The 11,255-nt window shown below is 40.4% G+C and overlaps 1 protein-coding gene and 1 long non-coding RNA gene across 2 annotated transcripts; one reads left to right on the top strand and one right to left on the bottom strand.

The window, feature by feature from the left end:
- The first annotated feature begins 3,742 nt into the window (after window positions 1-3,742).
- Window positions 3,743-4,365, top strand: LOC132110955 (uncharacterized). The gene is made up of 2 exons (XR_009424701.1): window positions 3,743-4,127; window positions 4,158-4,365. It is a non-coding gene; the product is annotated as an uncharacterized LOC132110955 (long non-coding RNA).
- LOC132110954 (protein phosphatase 1G-like) lies at window positions 4,170-10,840 on the bottom strand. Its single transcript, XM_059518093.1, has 10 exons — window positions 10,338-10,840; window positions 9,833-9,902; window positions 8,981-9,066; window positions 8,198-8,321; window positions 7,172-7,614; window positions 6,337-6,465; window positions 5,747-5,981; window positions 5,505-5,634; window positions 4,946-5,042; window positions 4,170-4,575 (listed from the first exon to the last, which is right to left on the bottom strand). The coding sequence occupies exons 1-10, from the start codon at window positions 10,446-10,448 to the stop codon at window positions 4,387-4,389; spliced, it is 1,614 nt and encodes a 537-aa protein (XP_059374076.1). The 5' UTR covers window positions 10,449-10,840; the 3' UTR covers window positions 4,170-4,386.
- Window positions 10,841-11,255: the final 415 nt, after the last annotated feature.

The following is an 11,255-nucleotide window of genomic DNA, read 5'->3' on the forward strand; positions in this document are numbered from 1 at the left end:
TGTTAAAAGGAGGGTGATGCTTGAGATGCTTGTTCTTCCATTGTTAACCATGGTGACCTGCAAAGAAACGCGTGCAGCCATCATTGCGTTGCATAAAAATGGCTTCACAGGCAAGGATATTGTGGCTACTAAGTTTGCACCTAAATCAACAATTTATAGGATCGTCAAGAACTTCAAGGAAAGAGGTTCATTCTTGTAAAGAAGGCTTCAGGGCGTCCAAGAAAGTCCAGCAAGCGCCAGGATCGTCTCCTAAAGAGGATTCAGCTGCGGGATCGGAGTGCCACCAGTGCAGAGCTTGCTCAGGAATGGCAGCAGGCAGGTGTGAGCGCATCAGGGGAAGTCGTGGCCTAATGGTTAGAGAGTCGGACTCCCAATCGAAAGGTTGTGAGTTCGAGTCCCGGGCCGGCAGGAATTGTGGGTGGGGGGAGTGCATGTACAGTTCTCTCTCCACCCTCAATACCACGACTTAGGTGCCCTTGAGCAAGGCACTGAACCCCCAACTGCTCCCCGGGCGCCACAGCAGAAATGGCTGCCCACTGCTCCGGGTGTGTGCTCACAGTGTGTGTGTGTTCACTGCTCTGTGTGTGTGCATTTTCGGATGGGTTAAATGCAGAGCACAAATTCTGAGTATGGGTCACCATACTTGGCTGAATGTCACTTTCACTTCACTCACTTCACTCATCTGCACGCACAGTGAGGCCAAGGCTTTTGGAAGATGGCCTGGTGTCAAGAAGGGCAGCAAAGAAGTCCTCACGCAGATCCCGCAGCTGAATCCTCCAAAAAAACATCAGGGACAGATTGATCTTCTGCAGAAAGTATAGTGAATGGACTGCTGAGGACTGGGGCAAAGTCATATTCTCCGATGATGCCCCTTTCCGATTGTTTGGGGCATCTGGAAAAATGCTTTTCCGGAAAAGAAAAGGTGAGCGCTACCATCAGTCCTGTGTCATGCCAACAGTAAAGCTTCTCATCCAAGGGAGTGGGCTCACTCACAATTCTGCCCAAAAATACAGCCATGAATAAAGAATGGTAGCAAAACACCCTCCAACAGCAACTTGAAGAACAATGCATTTTCCAGCACGATGGAGCACCGTGCCATAAGGCAAAAGTGATAACTAAGTGGCTCGGGGACCAGAATGTTTCAATTTTGGGTCCATGGCCTGGAAACTCCCCAGATCTTAATCCCATTGAGAACTTGTGGTCAATCCTCAAGAGGCGGGTGGACAAACAAAAACCTCGCACAAAGATTATTCCTGAAAGATGGAGCAGTTCCCTCTTTGTCTGGAGAAGGCGTTGTTTATAGAGGGACTTTATAGAACAAGGAAGTCATCAGCCCGTTTTTATGACAGTGAAAACAGCGGTATACAGATAGGTGAATTGTGTGAAAAATACTGTGTTTTTTTTACACGCGAAACATGAACACATATTATATTGCACACTGTAAACACAATCAAAGCTTCAAAAAAGCGAAAAACGGGACCTTTAAATCTTCTATAAATTTGCTCACCCTCAGGTCATTCAAGATGGAAATGAGTTTGTTTCTTCATCAAAACAGATTTGGAGAAATGTAGCATTATATCACTGCTCATCAATGGTTCCTTTGCAGTGAATGGATGCCGTCAGAATGAGAGTCAAAACAGTTGATAAAAACAACACAATAATCCACAAGTTATCCACACCACTCCAGTCCATCAGTGAACATCTTGTGAAGCCAACAGCTGTGTGTTTGTAATAAATTTGTCATTAAGTCCATTCAACTTTACATTCTTGCTTCTGGCCAAAATACATAAGTCCATAATTCATAAAAACACTTCCTCCGGTGAAAAAGTCCATCCCCTGTTGTCCTCTCAGTTGAAAACCTTTCACATGTTTGTTCAGACAAAACAACTTTTCCACTGTAGAAAACAGTATCATAGAGGATCGAAAGCAATGGATCAAAATATCTTGATGGATTTGTTTCTTGCGCAAACACAGTTTTTTCACTTCACAAGATGTTAACTGATGGACTGGAGTGGTGTGATGTTTTCATCAGCTCATCAACTCTCATTCTGATGGCACCCATTCACAGCAGAGGATCCATTGGTGAGCAAGGGATGTGATGCTAAATTTCTCATCTACAATAATCAAACTCCTCTACATCTTAGAAGACTTCAGGGTAAGTAAATATTCATCAAATGGGTCAACTATTCCTTTAATGTCTGTCCATGGTCATTTTTCCTCATTTTATTATGTCATCCTTTCTTAGTCATATTTTCAGGATTGACTACTATTAAATTTGTTCAATTGTTTTTTGTGCTTTTATAATATAGACCCCCACTCCCCCAGTTTTATCACATTATCAAAAAAAGACATTGTTTCTTCATGAATATAGTCAGTCCAAGACCCAGAAGGATTCCTGTGACTTTTATTAATAAAACCTTGAAGTCGAGGCTACAAAAAAGTCGGCTTTGAAATGCATAAGTGTGATTGCATTATAGGATATATGGCATCTACAAATAAATGCCGCATGAGAATTTGTACATTTCTGAGCCTTTTTTTGGTGATAATGTTTATCCACTTGGTGTTTTAGTGATTTTAGGTGATGTATGAAATAATTTCTTCTCGGATTCACACAGGTGTCTCCTATAAAATCACTAACTATCAACATGATACACCAATGGATCCTTTGCAGTGAATGGGTGCCGTCAGAATGAGAGTACGAACAGCTGATAAAAACATTCACAAGTAATCCACACAGCTCCAGTCCATCAGTTAACATCTTGTGAATACAGATACGTGGTTTTAGGCACTCTGCAACACACATCCCTCATCTGCTCTGTATTCAAGGTAAATCATAGCTTCCTTGGGCTTTTTGCTTTAGTACCGCGTGGCAAAGTTACTTAAAAAGTGCATCTCTAATGGTGATCACTAATACAATTCATGGAAAGATGGCAAAACTTAATGTATTTTTAAGAGGGTAGCATCTTCCGTTTCAAGTTTATGTATTATATCACACAGTAGTGTGTGAATTCATGCCAGCATTGATAAAGCACACCTTCAGCGCTCATTCATCCCTATAGAAGAGCTTTACTACACCAACCAGGCACTTATCACTGCAACACGTTTTCATTTTATTTGATAAATTACAGGAGTGTGTACTCATTTTTTTGCAACACGTTTTATCACTTTGATAAGAAAACAGTATTCTGAATAATTCTTCCTAGTAAAGAGTACTTGCTGAATTTAAGTTAAAGTGTACTCTCTTACATGGAGAGTAGTTTACAAAAACACAAACGACATAAATCCATATAAAGTTTTTTAATAATACATGTTAAGTTATGTGGGGGAGGGAGGTCAAGTGCTGTGAATGGTTATTTTTAACAACTTTAAAAGTAAAAATATTAAATTCTGTCTAATATGAGTTTAAAATGTGCATGTATAATTATACAAGAATGTGCCTAGTACACTCATGTCACCACTGTAGTACAATGACTGTGCTTCGTATTTGGAGCAGTATTTAGCACACAAACAACAGCTGTCAGTGAACAGACACCAAATTTCCTTGCTGCTTGAGCAAACCCCAATTCCCCACAAGAAAAACCTCTTTGCAGTACTTGTCTCCACTTGTTTATTAATACAGAAAAAGTTGTAGTTCTGAGCAATGGCTTCCCTGAACAACCCACCAAGATGTTCTGAAAAAGTACCAAAATATATATTCCAGAAGACGTTGTATAATGAATTAGATGGATGCTTCAAGACTCTTTAACTGCAATTTACTGAATTACTTCCAAATAAGGTATTGATCCCAATGTTCACTTCTAATGGAAACGAAAGATTTATTACTGACATTGGGATCAATAGCATCACAAACAGAAAGATGTTCTTCACTAACAAGAAACAAGGGAGAAAGGAATGTCCGGGTAATTCAGCATCAGAGACCATTTTAACAATTATTGAAGGTGATGGCTTCATCAGGAAAAAATAGACAAGCATCTTTCATCACATTATTAAAAAAAAATGTATTTGATCAATACCATATTGGAGTTCAGGAAAAAAAGGTCACAAATACTGACAATGATCCCCTACTAAAAAAAGAAAGAGAAATAAAGTTGACAGTTACTGGAAAAACACTATGTACATAAACGAGGGTAGGATGCAGGAGACGGATACATCAGGAGGACACAGACTCGTGTGTGTCATCTCTGCTACCATACTGCGCTTTGTTTATTCAATTATCAACTACGGGACAAATCAGGTCTGGGTTAACCGTTCTAGTGGCTTGCGTCTTTGAATTGTTTAAAACTAAAACGCTCTTTCTTGTGGAGCGATCCTTAAAACGTTCCCAGTGGTCTGTATTCAAACGGGAAAGTGTCCTGAAAATGACCAGCGCATTCAACAACGGCACTTCTATTCAGTTTTGGGTTTTTTGCTGTCGTTGCCGTTTTCCTCCTCTGCGCTTTCCTCTGGCTTTCGCTTCTTGCTGCTCTCGCCTCGGTTGCTCCCAAGGTGTGGGGGGAAGGTGATGATTATACAGGTCATGTTGTCACATCCTGTGCCGTCTCCCGAGGTGTCTGGCGCTAAGCAGTGGTCCAGCAGCTAGACGGCGAACAAAAGCACTTCTTAGCAAGCGGACTGATTGTTTTCTTCATGGTTTATACTGACTACAAGACGATATTAATGCCAGTAATAATTATTTTTAATTTCAGAAAACAGCATAAATACAGCAGCAAAACAGCAAATGTAAACTGCATGTAGCCTCGTAGTATTTTTACATTAAATAAACACTGCACCAGACTTGGCAATAGTAAATACATTTTGAAGTCTCTTAATACATATCTGATGGAGTTAACGTTACCATCTTGCCAAGAATGAGTGCTTTAAAACGAGAGCATGTCACACATCTACAGAGCTGCATTACTGATATCATAAGCACCTTTAAAAACACAAAACGACTTTCAGCACTTACCTCTTCAATGATGGCAGACAGGGGTCTGTTTTGACCAGCCTCCGTTTTTAACCTCTCATTTACAAAGTCCACCACTTCTTGACTGCTCATCACATTCCTTTAAACACAGGAAAACAAATGTAACCACACAGAAAATGTAATCAGCTCACTACAGCTCATTAGAGGAACTCCAAAAGCATTTCTCATGCAAGGTACATTCACAAATCAGAGTGAAATCAATGTGAACATTACATTCAATGGAGTGACTACATTATACCTAGATGTTGTGAACCTAGTCATCACAGTGCAGTGAACAAAATTAATTTTTATCCCGATCAATCTTTCAACAAAAAGTGCTAATATAGCCAATTACACGCACAAGGTAGATCCAAGAATTCAGAGCAAAATGTAATTAAAAATAAACCAAGTAAACGAGTGAATGATCTTGAATCCTCATCATCTTATAATAAGCTTAGCCTTAGCCTTACCAAAACCAAGCAAATATACTGAATACAAAACATCACACAGCCCTAAAGATCCAACTTACAAAATCCTGTTATATTTGAGTTATTAGTCCTACCAGATGCCATCACAGGCGATAACCATAAACTCGTGGTCTTCGTTGAGAGTCAGCACTTTGACATCAGGTAGAGCAGAGATCATCTGTTCCTCCGGGGGAAGAGCCTTGTTCCTTTTATAAAAGTGATCACCTACAAGAAAACACAAGAACATCTGTTATTGTTATACGGTTTTTAAGCAAAAACTAAATGTGCAAAATAAAAGCATTTGCACCGATAAATCAGGCAGTAACAGCAGTGTTACCAATCGCTCTGGAGAGGTTCAGGCCTCCATTGACGCGGCCGTCCATCGTCACCTTCCCTCCAGCATTCTTGATCCTGCTCAGCTCCAGCTCGTCCTCTGGCTTGTGGTCATAGGACATGTCCACCGCCTTTCCCTTTTCAGACACCACACACCTGGAGTCTCCAGCGTTGGCCACGATGAGCTGCTTCCCACGAATAAGAGCAACTACAGCTGTGGTGCCACTGTCTGAACCTGGCTGAATAACCGAGAGAGAGAGAAGTAAATCAAACAGACTATGCACAAGGTCATGTGATCCACTCCTTACACAACTTATTTGAAGTTTTCAAAGCATTGGCTTGAGGAAGAATTTGTTCACCCAAAATAGTGTTTACTTATTTTTAAGCTAAATCTGAATTTGATGAGGGGATGGGGATGATCTGTCCACAAATTCTTCATTTGTGTTCCACAGAAAAAAATAGCAAAAAGGTTTCTGAAGAACAGGAACAACATGAAGACCGAATGAGATCAGAAACATGATCACATGCTGCATTTCATGAATAAACACTACAATCACAATGAACCAGATCTCAGAGGCCATGCGACATGCTAACCTCCTCTTTGCCGTCCATGCCTGGCAAGCACATTTCCTCCTCTTCATCGGTATCCTCTTCCTCTCCCTCTTCTGTGTCATCCTCTTCATCGTTCTCACTGCTGTTCTCACCGTCCTCCTCACTGCAGTCCTATTGGCCAGAACAAAAAGAAAATAAATAAAAAGTTACTAAGAAAATAATACCATTTATGTAAAGTAGAACTTAAAAAAAAAAAAACATTTCAAAATAGCATTTAGTACACTGTATAATATACTGTGCCATATTCAGAAAATAAACTAGTTTAAGTTTTTGATGAAAAAAAAAACCTTTCTATTTGAATAGATTTTAAAATGTAATTTTTTTTTGTGCCCACTCTGAGGCACAAGTCATTTATTAAATGAAAATGATTATAATCAGAGGCTCCTCCTACTTTTCTTAGTGATATTCAGTAGCAGTTTATCAGGAAGTGATGATTTTGTTCTCTTTGACTTGTGGATGGAAACGGTGCTTATTTGCTAATGTTAAATCGCAACTCCGGGTCGCTCTCGACCCATTTAATGCAACTGTATAAACTTTTTTTTTTTTTTTACAAAAACAACTGACAACAATCATTTGAATTTTGTTGTTGTATTTTGTATTTATTGCATGTCAGCTACTGTAGTGGTAGTGTAGTAAGCGATGGTATTTCATACCTTTAGTGTAATGCTACTTTAAAATGTGCATTGTGAAAAGCACTATATAAAAACTTTACTCTCCAGTTTCCGGTTCTCCTCTCTCAACGAAAGCAACCCAGAACCTCGGCCATAACACAAACCTAGTCCTGAACGGTCCAAACGTGCTAGATTTGTCCCCTCACCTCTTCCTCACTACCATCCTCTTCATCTTCTCCCTCCTCGGACTCTTCACTGTCCTCGAAGAACTTGGACTTGGCACTTCCTGGAGCAGGAGCGGCAGATGAGGAGCAGGAAGGCCCAGCATCCCCAGTGGACCCACCAGAAGCAGAGCCCCCAGCGAACGCAGACGCAGCCGCCCGTCTGCAGGCCCTCATCTTGGAGCCTGCGGCTGCATCTCCAGCACCGGCTGCCTTCTTCCCATTGCTGTCAGCTTCGGACGCCCTGCTTCCCGTCTCACCATTGACTGCCTTCTCTGCATGAGATCTCTCTTCATCCTCAGACTCTTTAGAGGCACCGGGAGACTGCTTTTTGGCATTTTTGTTTTGGTTCTGTCCGAAGCGGCTAAGCAGCTCCTCAATTGTCATGGTGGCCTCTTCATGCAGCAGAGCTGCTTCTTCATTATCAACTGACAAGAAAGGTGAATGTTAATCCGTAGCAGTGAAACTGTTCGCATTTTACAACTTAGGTGACAAAACACTAACTAAAGCTCTTTATCGGAAACCCTCACAACACACATTGCAATTGCTCGTCACTTATATATTGAGAAGTATCTTTACCAGATGTTGAATTTAAAAATAACATTGCTTAGCATTAATCAAATAAGAAATATAATGAAATTGTATCCTTTAAAGAAAGTGTGTATCTTAAGTATTAATGTTGCCCACCAAAATAAGAACAAGACTTAAAAACAACATTACTCAGGGTGGGCAGAACAATTTCTATAAGATGAAAGACTTAACAAAAGGGAAGTAATCTCCATAAGAGAGACTGAAAACTATAAAAACAACAAAACATGTTATAATAGGATCTTAAGCATTAGGAAGCATCTTAAATCTTCCAATGAGGCTTCAACATTTCTTTAAATCGGTCTATGGACATTCATTTTCTTTAAAAGACAGGACGGGGGCATATTGTTGTGGATAGTAGAAGACCCTGGAGTCCAAAGGTTATCTAAAGGTATATGCCACACACACAACCCCGACACTAACCATCATCTTCATCTGCTACTTTTTCGGTTTCACCCTGAGGGCGTCCAGCTATCTGAACCAGTTCCTTGATGACTTCCTGTGTGGTGATTCGGGCATCTATAGCCAGGAAGGCATCTTCCAGAGCCTGGGAAGATGACAGCAACCAGCACAAACATAATGGCTTTGTTTGCATGCACAACTTTTGTTTCAATTGGACTGAAGTAATTCTGATTGATGCATCTGAATGTAGTGTTTACATGAACACTAAACCAAGAGATTGGGTTGATGAGCACGTTTATATGTCGCAAGCTTCAAATTAGAACTGATTTTTTTTGACAATACAGAGTTATCCCACTGTTTGTGCATGATAGCCATTCTCCTACAGTGTTTCTTTAATTTTTTTAAACAGCAGACTTAATATTTATCCATTTCTGGTCATAATTTGGCAACAGTGAGCATATAAACCACTGTGCCGCGCTGCTTATATCATCACACAGTAAAATGCCCAATCTGATTACTAACAGATAATTTGTTTGCATGTAAACGTAGCCAGTGACTATACTCATTTTCAGATATGATATAATCTAATTAGACTACAGAAAGTCACATGAGACAATAACGACACAGTAATTTCCTGCAAAACCCTTCAAATCAATTCAGAATGATCATATTTACACACATGACCTCTACCAAAATACCACAGAGTAGCGGGCATGAGTCAATTAAAGGATCACAGCAGTCGCGAATGATATGGGTCATAATCCGACGAGCACAAACAACCGTCTGAGACGCAGCAAGAGTTACCTTTTGGAGTTTGCCATCCTTATACGCCTTCTGCTCTTTAATGATGTCAGGTAAATACTTGGAGCAATACAAAGCCACCTCTTCACCTGGAGATACACAGTAATACAACGATCAAAAATGATTTGACCTACTGTACGTTAGGGCAACAAGGTGAGATTTTTAGTGAATGACGACAGTTCACCCAAAAGTAGTACATTGATAACTAAGCAGTTGACGGTAGCAATCACATCCCATAGTATTTTTTTCCACACTACTGAAGTCATTGGCTATCGTCTATGGTTCTGTTACTAATATTCTTTTAAATGTTTTATTTTGTGTTCAATAAAAACATGAAACTCACATAGGTTTGGAACATCATTAGGATGAATAAATGATGACATCTTTCATTTTTGGATAAACTATAGCTTTAATGGAACAGTTCATCCACAAAAAAATAATTCATCATTTCCATACGTTTTCATCCATCTGTGAAACATAAAAGGTGATATTTTGATGAATACTGGTAACCAAACTGTTTTGGTTTCACCGTATAGACAAAGAAAAGAGACATTTCAAAAAACTTGATTTAGGTTCCACAGAAGGAGGTCATTCAGATATTTGGGTGAACCACCACTTTGTCTTTTTTTCTTTGAACAAAACTATGATATATGGACTATTTATATGGTTCTTTTTGGGGGGGTTGACAGACATGTTTTACTTAAAAAGAAAAAAATCCTTGTTGTCCAAGTGAAAAAGTAGCAGACTGGTTTGGAGCGACACTGAATCTTAGAAATACAGACTTGTCAGGTTTGGGTGAATTCTCTCTTTAAAGTCTCTTACAGGTGTTGTGGCCCACACAGGTCAGCAGCTTACCTCCATGACCATCATAGACCGCAAACATCGCGGTTTCCTCATCCAGCTCCGGGATGCAGTTGTGCGCGTCCTAGGAAACAAAACAAGCCGTAAGAAAAGAGCTCGTCCCGGTGTTCTGACAAATAATGCTACCTATCAGATTATGCTACCAACACTGTATTTATCATACTGTAAGGGTAGGTTTAGGGTTGGGGTAGGTGTACATGTTAATAAAGCCTCACACCTTATTAATATCATGCATGAAGCAAAATCTTATAGGTAACACTTTTCGCTATCGAATTATGCTACCATTGGTTTTAATGGGAGGTAGCATTTTTCGACAAGGCAGCACAAATCGACAGAACACCGGGAGTCCCTCTGACCTCACTGGCGAACATCACTACTGCCAAACAAAACACACAACAGAGCTAACACGATCACACACCGGCTAGAGGTCATTCCCTCGTGTTTACGTTCAGCTATCATCAGCGATCCACAGAGAGTGAATGAAACTGTGTGTGTTTACCTCCATAGACACCCTCCAGCCCTGCATGGCCGCGAAGCCGAAGCTCATGCTCTCGCTCCCGCCGTCGCCTGTGGTCTTCTCCGTGCTGGGCTGAGACAAGTAAGCTCCCATGACGGTTTCGTGGACGAAAAGCGCGTAAATGAGAGAAATCCGGTTTGCTGAGTTCAAGAGCAGGTTTAGTGTCTGTGTAAACTCGGCTCTTGTCACATTTCAGTGTGCAGTGACCCTTAGATGAGAGCAGACCGGTGTGTTACTGTTAGCTGCTAGCGCTGCTGATGGAGTTTATAAACGAACAAACACAAACGATAGAAGAGTCCAGACGAGTCTGTCAGAAACTGAGCGAACTCACATTAAACAAGGAGGTCGATAAACGCGTATTTGATTTAAGTCTCTTGAAAAACAAAACAAAAAGCCCTTAACACGTGTGAGTCAACATAATCAACAGCTCTCCAGCAAACCTCAGCATTTCACAGAGGGCGGACCTCAGGCTCACCGGAAGCGGAAGTCTGCTTATTTAGCTACGGGTCTTCTTATTCGTCAAGTGTTTTTTGGCGGTTGGCAAACCAACCAATGTGTGCTTTACCGTCACCTTCTGGACTGGAGTGTTGTAGGACTATAAGCACTAATTTATTAGCCTATCAAAAAGACAAACTCAGACTGAAGAGAATCTTACATTTGTAAAAGATCAGATTTTTTGGAGCATTTTAAAATAATCAAATTATGTTGCTTTGCAGCCTGAAATGAGGACAGAAAGTTTTTTTGTCGGGGATGGGGAGGGTGGGGGATTGATTCTTTTCTATACTCTCTTTTTATGACAGTATGATCAGTAGAGTTAAATACAACAGTCATTAAAAATATATTGAAAATTATTTGCATAACTAGAAAAGAGAAGTGTCCCCAGTATTGATCCCTGGGGCA

Source organism: Carassius carassius, chromosome 30 (genome assembly GCF_963082965.1).
Source record: "Carassius carassius chromosome 30, fCarCar2.1, whole genome shotgun sequence".
Lineage (NCBI taxonomy): Eukaryota > Metazoa > Chordata > Actinopteri > Cypriniformes > Cyprinidae > Carassius > Carassius carassius.

Bases quoted from the DNA above. Each gene is read 5' to 3' on its own strand.
- LOC132110954 (XM_059518093.1), bottom strand. From the start codon at position 10,448: ATGGGAGCTTACTTGTCTCAGCCCAGCACGGAGAAGACCACAGGCGAC. The intron at 8,322-8,980 runs GTAACTCTTGCT...TCATCTTCCCAG, and splicing joins AGGATGGCAAACTCCAAAAG to GCTCTGGAAGATGCCTTCCT. The intron at 6,466-7,171 runs GTGAGGGGACAA...TCTGGCCAATAG, and splicing joins AGGATGGTAGTGAGGAAGAG to GACTGCAGTGAGGAGGACGG.